The 17,501-nt window shown below is 40.9% G+C and overlaps 1 protein-coding gene across 6 annotated transcripts in view; it reads right to left on the bottom strand.

Moving 5' to 3' along the window:
* crocc2 (ciliary rootlet coiled-coil, rootletin family member 2) overlaps positions 1 to 17,501 on the bottom strand; it is a 44,245-nt gene that overhangs the window by 22,752 nt on the left and 3,992 nt on the right. For 5 of the 6 annotated variants that reach the window (XM_086281922.1, XM_086281923.1, XM_086281919.1 and 2 more), the window contains exons 4-12: positions 6,462 to 6,629; positions 6,288 to 6,371; positions 4,815 to 4,918; positions 3,629 to 3,773; positions 3,089 to 3,195; positions 2,345 to 2,551; positions 1,361 to 1,478; positions 1,121 to 1,210; positions 894 to 1,028 (exon numbers count right to left, since the gene is read on the bottom strand). In XM_086281922.1, coding sequence (XP_086138048.1) covers positions 894 to 1,028; positions 1,121 to 1,210; positions 1,361 to 1,478; positions 2,345 to 2,551; positions 3,089 to 3,195; positions 3,629 to 3,773; positions 4,815 to 4,918; positions 6,288 to 6,371; positions 6,462 to 6,629 — 1,158 coding nt within the window. The remainder of the gene's footprint in view (positions 1 to 893; positions 1,029 to 1,120; positions 1,211 to 1,360; positions 1,479 to 2,344; positions 2,552 to 3,088; positions 3,196 to 3,628; positions 3,774 to 4,814; positions 4,919 to 6,287; positions 6,372 to 6,461; positions 6,630 to 17,501) is intronic. The other variant, XM_086281920.1, reaches the window with a different exon arrangement.

Genomic DNA, 17,501 nt, shown 5'->3' on the forward strand with positions numbered 1-17,501 from the left:
ACCTGAAGCTGATTTAGAATCGCCAATACAATTCATTAAATTCTACCCATACAACGCCACATTACAACAAGTCGCCAAGTCACAACAACAGTCACTTTAAGGCGCTTTAAGCCAAAGGATTCAAACCCACGATTCTGAGTTTAGACTGTGACACTTGCAGAGGATGTAAAAGTACTACATTTCCACGTTGCATCAACAGATCTTAAATGTGTTTTTCAGCCCTGAAAATTTCACATTCTCCTGGATTTGTAAAGCTACAATGGCTCAAAAATGCTGCAAAAATGAACTGACTCTGAACCTGCGAAGTTTCCGTTATGTGCTTTGTGGCCCTGTTACTTGGAAAATATTCAGAATGTGAAGGTATGAAAGTTTTTCATGTCTTTATTAAACACCCTAAAAACAAATCAGCTGATTCTGATCAGTCCAGCTGAGGTAGGAACTTTTTTAACTTTTTAACTTTTTAAACTTTTTTTTAAGTTTTAACTTTTTTAAGTTGACAAATATGACAAATAATGATCACAGAAAAAGTAAAAAAATGAAAAAAAAAAATCACTTCATAGTAGCTTATAGTAGTAGTTAATGTCCTCACAGTTTTGTGTAGCTCATTCCATTTATAGGCAATAAACTATTTAAACTATTTAAAGTTCATTGTGGATAAGAGGACTAGGTAATGTTAAAGCATGTAATCAAAGACACAAACCTGCAAGGCAAACACACTCTTAACACATAAACACATGTGTTACGTGTGTTTATAAACACAAAACTGTTATTACAAAGTGGGGAGATTGTTGTTTCTTTGAAATTACATACTACAAGTATATGCCCAAAAGTTTGACTTTTGCAGATATAAATTAGAAGAAGCGCACAGACTGTGTGTTAGATAACTGTTATACCTGTGTTTGTTTCTGGTGTTTGGAGAGAGCATTCTGTACTGATATCACAGTAGCGTTCCTAAGAGGAGAACGGCCATGAAGAGGCGAGGATGACACACTCTCAGGGCCACAGCCGTCCCTCTCACGGCTCACTAACTATAAAGAAATTATAGTAAAAATAAAAGGCATTATTGACTTCATTGCATAACAGCTTCACAATCTAATTCACTACTTTGTTTTGTTCCGACCTGGTGAACATGGTGTAAAATCTTTTGGAGGGCTTGGATCTCTGTGTGGAGTATTTCCATCTCTGCTTTATCCTCGGTTCGCCTTGTCTCCTGAGCAGGAAACCATTTAAGTCAGATAAGCAGCGTACATGGAGTAAGTCTGACATTCCCCAGACTGCAGCCCTCTAGACTAGGAAGTTATGGACTTTATCAAGCCTCAGGTCCAGACTAGAGCCAATTTAGCTATCTGTCACCTCCTACCATATATTCCCAAGGTCCTACCATCCTGTCCAGACTGATCTGCATGGTGTTGAGGCTGATATCTTTCTCACTGTTCTGGCTTTGGAGGTGCTTCATTGTGTCGGTCAGTTCCAGGATTCTAGATAGACCATGAAAAGAGGGTTCAGGAGAGTTCAGGAGACATCAAGGAGAAGACAGAAAGAGACTGGGATGTACTCCTCCCTCTAGACCATCAATGCTATCATGTTCTGCTCATAGTCTACAAGAGATGGCACAAAAGACTTGATTCCCATTACTAGATAAAAGAACTAGATTTACTCCATATATAAAGGTTTGGGGTTTCATCAAAAGGATTATACTTGTCTTTTCATTCAGGCATAGAAAAATAAGAATTTCCTAAATGATCAACCAATCGCACTGCACATGACCTTGAAGCCAGTATTCCTGTTTCAGTTTATGAAAATGGAATAGTGACGGCCCAGAGCAGTTAGTCTAACCCACAGATTGAGTTACTCAGTTACTATATTCAGTCTGAAACCAGCGGTGGATGGTTGTTAAACAAAATGAAGGTAACCATAGGACATTTTCACAAAGGAACACAAGAACCACATTAAGTTAAAAGACAGACATGGTAGATTTCTTTTAGGTATGTTGCTTTTTGAGAATAAAGTCAATAAAAAGTTGAAATGTCAGGAATAAAGCTGAGCTGAAAAAATAAAAGTTAGAGGAAGAAGAGTTTTGGCATTTTGAGAATAAAGTTAAAGCTTTGAGAGAAAAAGTAAAAAGTCAATATTACACTTTACATTTCAAGAATAAAGTTAACTCAGTAGATTTCACCTCGTTTTCATCATCTTGACTTTTATCTAAACATCTCGACTTTGTTCTTGATATTAATATTGACATCCCGACATTAATTCTGAGATGTTGACTTTAACTTTACCATCTTGTACTTAATCTTGACACGTTGACTTTAATCTTGACATTTGTACTTGGGGAGGCCTTTACCTGGAATTGAGTTTGACTTTCTCTGCATCGCACTGAGCCTGAAGCTGCATAGCCTCTTTCAGCTTGTCCTTCAGCTGCCTCTCCAGAGCGGACATCTCCACACCACCACAGGGGCTTCCTTGTGTTACTCTGGCCTCTAAATTCATACAGGCAGCGTGCAGCTGCCGGCTAGCTGCGACACACTCGGTACGCATATCAGACAGAGTTCTGTTGAAAATAAGGATTGCAGAATGTGTTATGACATTTGAAATTATTTAAAGCATAAGAAAAGCGGATGATGGTTACATTCAGTTGCAAACTTTTATCCTAATTTTTTTTTAAAAAGATGATGAATGCCTCTCATGATTAAGCTCTGAGAACTGAGCTCTCTTTGAAGTGTCTTAAGTTTAAGTTGCAGCTCAGCATCTGACATGACAAAGCTGTCTATGAACTGAGCACTGACTATAAAAGCAAAGTACTCTACAATACAGTGGTTCAGCACTATAGAAGCCAAGTCTCCCTGAAGACAACAGCTTAGGCTTCGTCCTGATGGATGATTTTAACAGTGAGTGCAGGCACCTTGAGCAGTATTTCCCCACAGTGAGAAACAATAAGCAGGGGCCAATGACCTTGTTGACCTGCTCCACTTTGATGTGTGGCTGAGAGAGGTGGATTGTTGTCACAGTTGTGAGACTCACAGGAGAAGGTGGGGGTTTTGTGGAATTCTGACTTGCCGGAGGGATTCTGGCAGCACGCCACACTCACCTGTCAGTGAACGTCCTTAGCTGGGTGAAACTGCTCCGCAGGGAGGCGGCCTGGCGCCACAGCGCTCTGACATGAGCCTGTTCCCGACTCAACCGGGAGGCACACGTCTGCAGAGACAAGCAGCAAACCGGAGTAGAACCTGGCGTTAAGGTGGTGTGGGCTGCTTATAGCAACCTTTAATTTTATTGTGATCCCAAGCAGATGCAATAATAGAACTCCTGGACTCACGCTGGCAAACATACAAATAATTGGATTTCCCTGAATCAACAGATGTAGCCCATTTACAGCACGAACGCCAGATTGTTTGCACAAAATTTTCCTCCCCCTCAGCAGTTGGAATGTTTTCACAGGAAACAACAACTCAAAAATCATAGCAGTGAAATGAACAGGGAATGAGAATGAATTGACAAAACTGGCTATGAATGGAATTCCCACCCCATGTGAACTCAACAGGAGTTTAATTGCACAATCTCTATACAGAAAGGGATGAACCCCGTTGCCTTTCTGCCTCAAGCACCTCATTCCTGAGGTTTTTCTCACCTCTTGCTCTCTCCGCAAACGAGTATCACACGACTCGGCATCTTCACGGGCCTTCCATAAGCTCTCGGTTAGCCCCTTGTTGACAGTGCCCACCTGGTCCAGCTGTTCCCGCAGCATGGAATTCACTTGGCTGAGGCTGGCACTCCTGGAAAAAACCCATCGTATGACAAAGTGACAAATAGCCGTGTTGACAGCCTCCTATAAACCCTGTCACAGAACCCAAACTTCTTATAGTCAGCATTATCACTCAAACATATATTTCTTTTAGATCCACACTTGCCAGCTGCGCTTACAGGGTAAACATATGTGACAGTTTTACAATATCTGTGTTGAATAAGATTTAATATCAACCAGATCTGCCTGTAGAGTCATTTACCAAATGTTTACATCATTCTCACACTCAACACACACCCTCTTACAGTAAAGCACGCTACATTGTTTTGCTTGGTTATCTGTCTGAGAGGCAGCCAAACCCTTGTTTGCATGAATGGGATGATATCGAGTTAAAAGGGAACTGACATGTGAGGAAAGAGGGATTCAATAATGAGGACTTGTAAGTGGTAGCTGTGGGACTTATCTCTACACTATACTTATATTACACAAAGTGCTAAAGTGAACAGAGCTTGGTAACTCTGCAATAAGTGAGATATTTAGGCAATAAAAATGACTGATTGCTGGCAGACTTTGCACCACGGGTATTTCAAATAAAGCTCCATAATTGTATAAATCACTGGGCATTAAAATCTGGCCTCGGCTCCAGAGGTTGGCCCACGTTTAATGTGGAGCATTATTAAAATGTTCTGGAGAACAGAGTCAAAACAGTCCCACTAATTTTCTCTGACAAATTGGATGCCGAGGTCATTTGCCAAGGGCAGGTTTCAGCCTCTCCCTTGCAGCACGGGGAAAGGAAGAACTGCAGGGAAGCTCGAGCGACTACTGGGAATATCTCTGATCCAAACATTTCTCAGAAATATTTCAACTTGATTTCTGCTTCTCAAGACGAAACAGAAAAAGAAAACAGAAGCAAATTTCTTGCATCCCTCCCTTCTGATACAGCTTTTCTGATTTATGGATTTTTACTTTGTGCACTTTTTACAGTGTTATGTATTAATTATGAGTAGAAGACACAGTTTTTTTATTGCCTGTGTAACATGGGTACCGCCACTGCATAGTGCCCACCACTCACCTTTTCTGTTCCTCTTCCAGCTGAGCTGACTTATTCTGGATAGCTACGTTGAGATCCTGCTCAACCCGCTGCAGGTACTCGACTTTGTCTAGGTGGCCCTGCAGCTGAACAAACACACAAAACTACTACGGGCATCCTGATAACCATGAGGCCATATACAAAAATCACCATAATTACAGTGTACTAATCAAAAGTCTCTGCGTGGGCTTTGCAATCTGATACATTTAAGTGCATTTGAATAAAAGTGGGACATAATAAAGTTTACCTGTGTGTCTAAAACAGCTTATACACTATATAATGCAGTACATTTAGTGTTTGACATTTTCCAGGGGTAAAAGACAATGCCAATAAATGCAGTTCCTCTAATGGCCACTTGAGGTTAGTACCAAAACTGAGCTAAAATTTACAGCCTGGTATCTTTGATTTATAGGTGTTCCCACACGGGCGGCTTTAGCCAATCATTGCCCTCAGGCCTCAGTGAAATCAGTACACTTAACCTCAGCCATTTTTTAAAAATCATTTTAATAGGGTTTTCTTGGTACAGACCACCCAGGAAGATTGTGCTTAACTTTTGGTGAGGGAAATTGTAGTGTTTTATTTATATTACTTATCACTAATTAGAAGATGTTGTGTTTGTGCATCTGTACAATTTCTGGACATGGCTTGTTTACAAAGCTTGTTAGTGCTAGCTAGCTAATAAAATTCAAAATAAGGTTACTCCTGCATCCAAGACAAGCAACACGGAGCAGACAAATGCTAACACTAAAGCTTCAGTGTTAAAAACCAGTGGGTCACAGAGGCTACATACATCTTTTATATAAATGGAACTAAAAAAGTGGTACTTTCTGAAAGCAAGTCCACAGAGCAGAGAAGCATCAAAAATCTAACTTTGCCCAAGTTAACAAAGATCACACAAAAACAGAGTCTACTGCTTATTAAACAGTGAACTCATTAGTAATGGTGATACTGTATATTGAGTAGTAAAATGGTATAGGTAAAATACCAATATTTGCTCAAACCCAATACATTTACAATATGCTCATTTGTCTGAAAACCTAAACGTGATTCTAAAATAAATTCCAGATTGAGTTATAATAGCTAATAGTTTTAAATTATATTTAAATTAATTTTTGAATAATTATTTTGTGTGAGATTAAAAAGGGCAAAAATGTAAAACATTACTTTTTTAATTATTTGACTGTAATGCAATTGTGATAATAATTAAGACTGACTTTATCAATATCACCCGGCATTGTGCCACATTCCTTCTTTATCAGGCGAGATCATTTGCATTTGAAATTTATAAAAAACAAAGAGCTTAATAAGATTGTTTTAAACATGCATCATCAGCTTAACAGTCAGTTGGGTGTAAGGAGCAAATGAACCTCTAGATGACTCTAGTAGGCTTATAAAACTTAAATTATTAATTTATACCGAAGCAGTACTGATTCTAATACTGTCGTAAAAACACACCAACAATCTCATCTTTTCAGTTTCCGAAGTCTTCTCCAGAACTTGCTCTTCAAGTTCCCCACATCTCTTCTTATACTGAATCACCTTATATAAGACAAATGCAAGACGGATGGTTAGGAAGCTTCAAGGCATACGTGTAGAGGTGTCTAAACTGTGAGATCCATTTCTAGCTACCTTGGTCTGCAGCTTCTGAACAAGTTGGACTTGTCTCTGTTGGGCTTCCTGATAGGCCAGCAGTTTTTGCCTATAGGCTCTCTCCTTGTTCTGTGGTTGCATGGCTTCTGTTGATACACTGTGCTGGTCTGAGTCCACCGCTGGCTGCAACATCAGTATCTGATCAAGCTGGAGTAGAGCAACAAACAAATACAACAAAGCAACAGAGCCTTAGAAGGATGCACATTATTGTGCACATCACACATGGCCTTTGAATTCATTTACCAGTTTATCAGAAGGACTTTGAGAAGTTTCAGAAGTCTTTTCTCTATAAAACCTAAACTTTATTTTATTTACAGAGTTTCAGAGAAGCCTTGAACTCTCTCTGCTGTATGGTACTCACTGTAAAATCACCCACTATTCATAAAGACAGGAGTTTTTGCAAAGTGCAACAAAAGGCTACCTTAATATTTATTTATTTTATAGACTATTACTCTTGTATTCCTGTTTACTGCAGACACAGAAGCAGTAAAGTTCAGGTATCTCAGGTGTTTTGTTAGTGAGTGGGGGAAGAATGGAGCAGAAGGAACAGTGCAGTAATATGGATGGAGTTTGGGCTTTCATTGCTCTATCATAACCTAAAGTTCCAGTTAAGGTGTTTCAGGCGTCCAACTGGGAAGCAATCCTGGATTATGTCTCTTTCCTGCTTTGGGAATGTGTCAGTTTCCCTCCTGGACAGCTTAAGGAGGTAACTGGGGAGAAGGAGGTCTGGACACCTCCGGTTAGACTGCTGTCTCTGCAACCTGGACTCAGATATGTGGCAGAAAATAGATGAATGCAGGTCTATCTTATATAATCAGTAGCTACTGTATAAAATATTCACATAATTTGTCACGGACCCGGTTCCGGGGACTCGGGGTGGACTATAATTATTATAATTATTATTATTATTATTTTGTGATGTGTGTGTCTTCTGCACAATGCTGTCATGTCTGTGTTCCACTTATTGTATGTGTAGGCAGGGTGTGTGTGTGTGTATATGTGTGTGGCTGTAGGATGGATGACAGGCACTTGCAGGCCTAATGGGTGTGGCCCTGCTGGAGGACTGGCCACACCTGAAGTCCCTGCCACACACCTGCTGCTGATCAGGGCTCGTCGGGGGAACTATTTAGGAGAGTGTTGGAGCTCCCACCGGTGTGGGATCATTGCGTTACATCCCAAGTTAGTGTGCGTCAGTGTACGGTAGTGCAGATCGTGTATGCCCGCGGGGGTCAGTGTTGATGGCTGCTTCTGTTATTTTCCTGCAGGCGGAACGAGGAACCAGAAGGACAGCACGGAGGGGAACACACACACGGGAGTCTAGGAAGCAACGGGAATTTTGTATGCATCTGTTATTTACCTCACTGTAAATAAACGCACTGTCTTCACTAAAGAGTCCAGGTTTCGGGTCCTCCTTCCACACATCCCCACGGTCTGCCAGGGCAAACCGTGACATAATTTCCCATTTTCCTATGGTGTCAACTCATTTCTTTTGTTGTGTTCTGATATTTTCTTATCTGCCTCAAACAAGCCAATCAGCCTCTGTTCCCTGCACCTCTCTCCACCTCCTCTTCATGTCTTCCTCAACCTGGTCGTTCAAAGAGCCTCATCTAAGTCTCCATCTGCTTCATCTTCATCGGCATTGTCTAGACTCATACCAGTACCCAGCTCTGCCATGCTGTCTTAGACTCAATCACCATTACGCAGTTTCTGTGGTTTCGAGTATTACTGTTTTCAGTAAAGTATTTCAAAGTATTCAAAGTATTTTAGCTCATTGAAATACATTCCAAACCAAAAATGTCAAATTTTGATTGGCTTTAAAAATCTAAAGAGCAGCAGTATTAAGCTAAAGACAGAGTAAGGGGTGATAATATCAATACTGTCCTGGTCTTCCTCATTGTGGAATCTCATTTTCTCTCCCGTATCTGAAATCCAAATGTCCTGTAACCTCTCAACCCCATACAACCTAAACTCCCTGTGCACCACCCACTCTCTATGCTGGTGCCAGACACCCTGTCCTCACTAATACAAACCACATGGCCCTAGAGCACTACAACACACTGCGTGCCTCTAGCTGCCCTTGCCGACTTCTCATTTAAAAAGAGATGAAGAGAGTGAGAGCAAGCGAGCGAGCCCCCCCTCCCCTGCAATACGCTCCAAACCACCATCCAAGCTCGTCAAATCAACCCTGCGACCCACTCCCTCCCTCTTCTCTTCTGTACCTCATCTCTTCTCTTGGTGCTTAATCTCTCCAGCAGGCTCCAAGAGAGCCAAGACAATAGTCTCAGTGTTCAACACTGGACCCAGCCACTTTGCCACCATTATTAACACATTTTCAAATGCCCTTTTCAGAAATTTATACTACAAACTACACTTACGGTCATCACGCACTTGGCTCTGTGCTTTTGGTGTTTTTCTCTGAGGACATGGGGAGCACAAAAACGTCTTTTACTGCCCGTTGTTGAGGTGACAGCTTTAGGGACTGAGAAGGGAGGAACAACATGGGCGGAGTGTTTGAAACGCACAGCACTGCAGCAGCTGTGTTTAAAGGGACTCCTGGAAACAGCTGTGTGTGGAGCATTGGTGATTATGCATCTTTTCAAGTATTTTGGCACAACTAAAGCAATAACACTGACTTACTAACAAGCATGCACTTTATAAATACTACAGGATATGAGCGCCATGTATATTCGGTGCCATGTGATGCTGAAACTGTAACTCTCGTAGCCACATCAAAAAGAAATCCAACACTGTGAGAAAAAGAAACATAAACAAACAACAACAACAAAAAATATCCATTACTTCAATATACACGGTGCAGAATGCAGGATTCAGATAAAGGATCCTGGTAAATTCAGGCGCTACAATAGATGGGCGATAAATCTTCATGCCTCTTGTCTATGCACGCGCATAAGGATCCTATACATGTATAATTTGAGCCTTGCATTTCTTTTATTCTACAACAGTACTGAACCACTCTATGCACTAACACGTAGAGATTTGTAGCAATGTCCCAACAACCAATTATGGTGAGTAATACCTGAAAAATGAAGAAAACTGCAGTGGCCACTTGAGGGCCCAAAAGTGAGTCAACCCTCATAGATGCCGTGTTAATATGTTCAACTTAACAGCAGAAATAAACAATTTTACAGCCTGCTACAATAAGCAGATTTAGTTTGCTAATATTGTTTTGTTCTTTCATGACAATAACAATAATAAAAACCACAAAAATTGATGTTCCAGATTCCCAGTCAACCCAACTCTTTGGCTCCTCAACCAGCACAGCAGCTCTTCATTTCTGTTAAACATTTGGGTTTTATTACATCAGGATCCAGTTGCATGGATAATTCTTTAATGTTTTTACTACCTCATTTAATCACTTCCCTTATAGATGAGAAACATTTTCTTGGGGGCACCTACTTTAAGCTGCTAATAGTTATTTTCCCTATCACTGCTACAAATCATTGAGTTGGACTAATTTTTCCATAATCACTCGTTGCTACGTTGTTGCTAGTCTCATTCTGTGCAGATTGATTGGTGCACCAACACAGGTAGCTACAGCCAAAAGCTGCCACACCAACAGCTGCTAATTTGACTTACTAAACTGGATCCCTTAACCGGGTTTGTCATGTTCAGTCTGTCCTAGAAGTTTGTGGCTTAGTTCTTGTCTATGAAATTCTAGCTTTTTTATTACCCTGTGATTTACCCTTGTCATCTAAACATGATAATTTCTAGTTTCACAAAACCAAGATGCAATGGCCAAAATTCTGACATTCAGTGTTCAAAATGACTACATTAAAGTCAATGGGCAGCATCATGGTGACTATATTCATCTTCTCCATATGCATATTCAGTAATTGCAAAGATGGTCGCGGATTGTCCTCTCACAGCAGTTTAAACAGTGTTTTGCAGGCAAATCTGTAGTAAAGATGTAAATAATTGTACTTATTGGAATGATATGTACATGATAAGTACATTCCAAGAAAACTCACTGTGTCTGAAACTGGAATTAGCATAGTATTAGAGCATTAGTTCAAGTTGCTAGATGAGCTTGAAATGATGATCATGTCTGAACCCTGGATTAAATGGGACTGAGAATTTATACACACCTAAAGCTGCAGTACACTATTAGAACACTCATATCACAAGCTCTAATGTAGAACACAGCTACAGCTTTATCAGGACTATCTTCTATTCTCTGGACTTCATTGACTTTCTAAAAAAATAAAATATGTGACCATTAAAACTAGATTTGCATGGATACAGCCCCTTAGAGCTTGAAGGTCAGGGAAACACAGATTCTCTTTAATTTAGTCAAACTGTCTTTTATTTATAAAGCACAAGAAATTAATTTCCATCAGCATCTGTGCCTGTTTAGCCTGCACCATCCCTACCACCCAACTACCTGATGCACCCAATGACCAGGCTACCCTGGTAACTCCTCAAGGGCCCCACCCTACCCTGACACCGAGGGTTGTTTGTGCTTTTTCATACATGGCTGCAGCACATGGGCTTCTTGCCAGCGCCTCGCCCTTACTCCACAAAATACAGAGATGACGCTTTTTTATAGTTTGTCCCCAGTCAGCTGTAAAGCAGGAGGCCAGGGGCTGCTCCGGATTAACCATGCTCCTTGCAGGAAGCTCCCAGGAGGGTGCCATAACAGCCTGGTGTGGAGAACCCCACCACTGCTTAACCCTCCTACACCACCATCTATTCCGTTGCTCTGCTTGCATCATTAACTCTCATCACTCACATCTCCAAGTGAGCTTGAACTCATTGTCCTTCACAACACACGCATACGGTGGTGACTGTAAAGCCAAAGAGAGAAGCAAGTAATCCCAGTCCTCCCTCTGCACTAACTCGGGGCTTACAGGGCTTACCGTGGGCCCAGAATTGCGCTCGCTTAACACCCATGCTATTTATGATCTGCTTCAGAACACAATCACCCTCGATCAGCTTTCATGATTCCCTAAAGTGAGCTGAGCCCAATCCTAACATAGCTCTGCTCTTTGAGGTCATCTACTGCCATTCTGCAATAATGCCGAAAATGCAATTTATACAAAAACCAGCCTTTATGTCATGGTATACTTTATTCCTCCATATGGTCGCTTTGAGTCCTTTTCTTTTCTTCTTTTTAATTTCCAAGTATCTGTTTCTTGAGCCTTGCTTATGGCTCCAAAGTGTAAGACTTTTCAGGCCCTTAAAATGTGCTTTGAATTAGAGTTTTTATACTTCTTGATATTTATGATTTCTGCCACTCCTTGTATTGTCTCTTTTGATAAATATTTCAGACAACATCAAGGGATAATCTTGCTTTGATTCATCTGCCAGCAAGCAACAAGAGAATCATTTTCAAGGCCCTTGTGAAGTCTTTGGTGTTTGTGCCAAAACTTGCTGCCTTGCTCATGTGGTATAAGATCAGAATCCAGCCCATTCAGTTAGCATCTCAGGATTGCAATATCTTCTCACTGACCTAATGTAATTACATTTGGGTATCTGATAACTATCTATCTGATAAAGTATCTTGGGAAGCGTATTCTCTCGTTTTCTGCTATATGACATTGTGAATTCATACCTGTTTTTCAACAAAGATATAAATTTTCTGCCTTATCCAGGAACTATTTCACAACCTCAGTCTTCTTTTCTTTCTATCTGTGGTTCACCCAGGGCGACATCTGGCCGTGAGTGCGCACTCCAGCCAGCATGTGAAGGGTTACAGCTGCAATCGTTTTCTCTGGCTTGGCCTGGACCCAGAGGCTTAATAAAGGGAATTAATGGAGTGCACTATCTGTCAGATTCCTAAACACAGCTGGAGCGGATGTCCATCGCCCCCAAGCTGCCCAAAAACTTACTGTCCTACTTGAACAGCTCACCCGCTCCTCCCTCCCCTCAAATTACCCCCTGAGTGCTGACTCTGTGAAAGAGCCCCAGCTGATTGTGAAAGCTGTTTATGTATCATCACTGACAGTAATTACACAATGTGGGATAACAAACAAGGAGAATAGAAGGAAAAGAGGAGGGACTGCTGAGAGCATGTTACCATAGAGTGAACTTTTGGGTCATGGGGACAGCTGCTGTGATGGCCTGTAAGGGATACAAGTGATCTGTGTAAAAATGGCAAACTCATAATGCAAGCTTAGTGCTCACAAACACGCGGCTGGTCATGCACTGCTTAACACAAATGTGTCCAGCAAGGACAATGCAATTCAAAACCTACACATACATACATAAACTCAATCAGTACAGACTTCACATCTGATTAGAGATCTCTGACATGTGAAAAAGAGCTGAAAAGTAGGCTTTATGTCTGACTTTAAAGTTAGGTAACATGAGAAGCAGAAGAAATGTCAAAGGCTACGAGGTTTAATGGAATACTTTCATCAAAAAATTCAGTCTTCAGGAGGGCTTTTAAGCATTTTCTTTCTCTGGGGAAAGTAATTAATTTTTACAATTTTGAGACAGTCTGACTTTCTGGCTGTTTTCCATTCAAATTGCAGCATAAATGAATGGGTTTGTGCCAGCAGGAAAAACAAACTAGGGACAGAGGGGGGTAGAACAGTAAAAGAAGACAGTAATACAATCCTTAAAAACAGACTTTATCTCTTTGACAGGGTTCTTACGGAGAGACCCGGGGGATTTAAAATTCCACAGGGCACTGGCAAATGGCAGTTGGTGTCAGAAATCATTCAGCATGAGTTATCTTTATCCAACTGACTGCCACACCGCAGTACTGTGCAGGCAATCTCTAAGTGTTCAGGAGTAGGGTATGGATGTCCGTGTCTGAGAAAATGCACATTAGCAGGCCTCCAAAAGCAACACGGAAGGTTCAGAATTCACCCCAACATGTTCTCCAACCTCCTGAAGCCATCCAACGCACAAACTAGGTCAAGGTTTATCCTGGTTCAGGTGCAATTTTCTGGGGTCAACAGGGATCACGAAGAGTGACTTAACAGAGACACAGAGGAAGGCTTTAAGAGTCCAGGTGTGACTTCACCAGCACTATGTTAACAGTCTTCTGTCAGCTCAGAGCCTTAAGGAAAGCTTGGCAAAATGTATGTTTTTGAATTGTCACACACTTTGTTCAACTGACTTGGGCCACAAACATTATGATATAGAGACACGGCACTCAAAGAACCCTTAAATCTACAGGGGAAACGAAACAGATTGTGGCACTTGTTTTTCACGTGTGGTTTCAAGATATAGGTGGGTGAAATTCTCTCGTTTTTGCCATTTTTATTACTCTGGTGCAATTAGGCAAATGCTGGCACACTGGATTGAGCAATGAATGAAGTTGGAATGTTGTGTAACAGAAGTAGAACTTCAGTAAAAAAAAAAAAAAAGCTTTTAAAACTTTATTTGATGCACTTTTATTCCTGGTAAGAGAAGTCTGGACCAGCTCCTTATTTACTCAAGAATCATACTTGAGGATGCTTATGAGTTTGCCCAACTTGTTGACTCGTATTTGTGAATTTGGACAAGGGATTTGACCTCAGCTTGAAGCCCCCCACGGTGTCCTGTGAGTGGTGCTTCGACGGTATGCATTATTAGGACAATTGTTAACCCTTTAAAGCCTCAACCTTGAAATAATTACAAGAAAATGAAATGAAAACGAAATGCTCATTAAACCATGTGATGATATTTTAAATAATAATTTGCATATATTAGTTATAATTGTATTGCTTAATATATATATATTTGGCAGTTTAACTTGTTTGTTTGGTTGTTTTTCATTTTTTCGGGGGCAGGGGGCAGTGCAGTGAGAGCTTGGTTCCTTTAGTTCATTTAGTTCATCTTTGTTCCAGTGGCTGATGGACTCTGGCAGAACTGCCCTTTAACACTGATTCTGACGATAACTATGGACAGAAATTCAAGGTGCAATTTCAAGATTGGTTGGTTTCAGGGTCACATCTTTTATTTTTATCGACGTGTGATGTGACTTCATCAATCTATGAAGGCAGTGGTTTGATGCCAAATGTGAAGTGGCTGGAATGAGGATTAGCACCTCTATGTCTGAGGCCAGAAAAGGGTGGAATACCCACAGTGGCTTAGGACGAGTTCCTATTCAAGTGGAGAAGTTCATGTGTCATGGGGTACACGAGTCAAGGAGACAGGAACAAGAGACTGACAGATGGATCGGCACATCATCTGCATGGATGTAACTAAAGTACCTGTTGTAGTGAGGTAATTATGATGTGATTCTTTTAAAAACAATCAGAGGTAAAGACATTCTGTACTTAAGTAGAAATGCTAGTTTCTGTTTGTTGGCATGGCCAAATAAATTGGTGTATTTGAGATTTGTCAACTATTACTTTTGTGTTTATACCACCTATTACCTTTTGGTATTCAACTCTGGAGTTATTTAAGTTTTGGCCTACCACTGTGGATATTGTTTATGTGTGGATATGGATATGTGTATATTGGAAAGGTGGCCTCTTCAGAGACAGAAAATCTCAAATACTTCCTCGGGAGTTCAGTCATTCAGGAGAGGCTTAGAGTACAGCATTTCCCCCTTTACTTTAAAAAAGAGACAACCCAAAGAGGGCTAAGCATCTGATTAAGATGCTTCCTGAGCACCTCCCAGGTGAGGTGTTTTCGCCATGTCCCACAGGAGGAAGACTCTGAGACTCTCAGACCCAGGACACACTGGAGAGATCGAGTCTGTCGTCTGATCTTGGGATTCCTCACTGCTAGAAAAATACTAAGCGACAATTACACAGAAATGGAGACAGGAAGACTAGCGTCCTTGGAGAAACTTTTTTTTTCTCGTACTAGTCACAATGCATCAGCCTGATCACAAAGTTATGGCATAAAATGGGCTAAGGTTGTTGTTATTTTAGCCCCTAGGACTGCAGGGGACATATTCCAGCTGTGAGACTGTAGCTGTTGGATGGCAGGGTGAAAACTGCCCCCAACCCCCAACTGAGAAGCTCTCCAGAGTGTGTTGCTGATCAAAAACTAGCTGATCAAAAACTAGCACTAGAAACCCTATACTCCAGGTGGGCCTGTACATTTATCCCACCAAAAAATGCAGAGTGCAGGTTTATGAACAATGTGGAAATTATCAAGAGAAATTTCAATCACAGTAGTCAATGCAAATTACAGAGGAAAGAAGGTTCAAGCTGAGGGCACCTCGGACAAATGCTGACTTAAAATGTTTCACACAAGGTCTCATGGAACAGCTACAAATGCTCAAGGCTGGAAAATATCACTGATAATCAATGTTAACACTGAAAGCCAATAAGCAATTCTGAATTACTGACCAATCATATTTTTGACACAGTGATATTCTCTGGCTGCTATATATGGGGCAAATGAGACATACTGACATAGGTACAATACACTGATTAATTAAACGGAGGTTACTTGGATGCAATGTATGTGATACATTCAGTGATATGAGCCCTTCAGCTGTAAGTGCTGATGGAGAAATCTGTGTGAATGAAAGGCTGCTGGCCTGAATGTTAGCGTCAAAGTCAAGGAAGCATTTTTGGCTCTCGGGTACTGATGAGCAAACTGCATTACCATCACATAAAAGCAAAGCTGCCAAAAAAATCAAGCTGCTTTTACATAGAGGAAATAATACGAAGACAAGAGCTTTCAGCATAATAAATGAGTCTTGACAGGAGTTTCATAATGAACCTCTTGACTTATGAGTCACCACCAAACAAAATATTCAGATTCAAATTGCTACTCTTTGGGTTTGAGCATCAAATATCCACAAGCTGTGCTTTAGTTTCGTCTGTTTAGTGCCTTTTCACACTTCTAAAAATATTCACAAAATAAACAAGCCAACCTAAATACGTTTTATTTATAGCCACGGTTTTAAAATGAATTCCAAGAGCAAAGCAAGCAGTGCGAGATCATTAGATTTAAGCAGCAGAATGAGGGCAGTGTGATCATAAATGGCTGCTTTGTGCACTATGAAAAATTAGGTTTTTCTTCAACGGTCCTCGGGGAGGAGGCCAGTGACCTTCACAATTTTCCCCCAAAACATGGAGGGGCAACCATGGGGGGCCGCGGAGGGAGACACGCGTCCTCGTGAGCACAGGAGGTCTACCTGAACAGACTACAAGGAAACCCTTCATGAACTACGCTCCCCACTCTTATTTACACTAACAAACACACACACACACACAATGGTTGCTTATACAGTAATTACCTTAATATGTAAACTGTAATTCTACAGCAACTCATTAAAAAAAGTATGATATACATACATGTGCAAAGTCAAATTAATTTAGTCTGAGCATGTGTATGCTGCCCTTTCCGCTCCTTAGATTTTTACTACCATACATTAAGTGGAGTTTCAGTCTTCCTTCAATGTTAGTTTGTTCAGCCCCCAAACAGGCTTCCCTACTGGAAAAAACAGCGCTACACTGACGCTCACAGTAAACATATCCCATTTCAAACCTACGAAGCTTTTTGCAGTCAATGCTCTAGTGTGCTTGATATCAACTATATACATGTATATATATATATGTGTGTGTGTGTGTGTGGGTACTTTTATTTTTTTACAATATTCATTTCACTTAACTGAGATTTGCTTTTTTATGGACAGCTCTCTTAAATCTCCTCGATTCTTTTCTTATATTTGTCTTATATGTCTTATATTTTCTGCTGTACATGAAATCATTCTCCTTTTGCATGAAACTTTAACTGTCACAGAGACGACTTCGCAGGGTGGTCCTATGGTTGCAAAACAAGCCCAAGTCAACACCCCTCCACCACCGTGCTTGACAGCAGGTGTTCATATGTTGTGTTTGTGTGGTGCTGTTCATGACCACATATCTTGACGTTGGTTTCATCTGTCCAAAGAGAAGTGTTCCAGAAGGTTTGTTTGGTTGCAGCTTTGCAAACCTAACCTGAGAGAGAAGAGACTTTCTCCCAGCAGCCCTTCCAGGCAAGCCATCAGTTTCAGTCTTTTTCTGAGTGTACTGTCATGAAACCTACCATTTAACACACTAACTGAGGCCTGTAGAATCTGAGATGTAGCTCCCATTTTTTTACGTTTCTCTGAGCATT

The sequence above is a fragment of the Aulonocara sp. 'chitande type north' Nkhata Bay genome, linkage group LG23 (genome assembly GCF_057382095.1).
Source record: "Aulonocara sp. 'chitande type north' Nkhata Bay isolate Kocher_YH1m ecotype deep benthic linkage group LG23, A_spYH_male_GT1.1, whole genome shotgun sequence".
Lineage (NCBI taxonomy): Eukaryota > Metazoa > Chordata > Actinopteri > Cichliformes > Cichlidae > Aulonocara > Aulonocara sp. 'chitande type north' Nkhata Bay.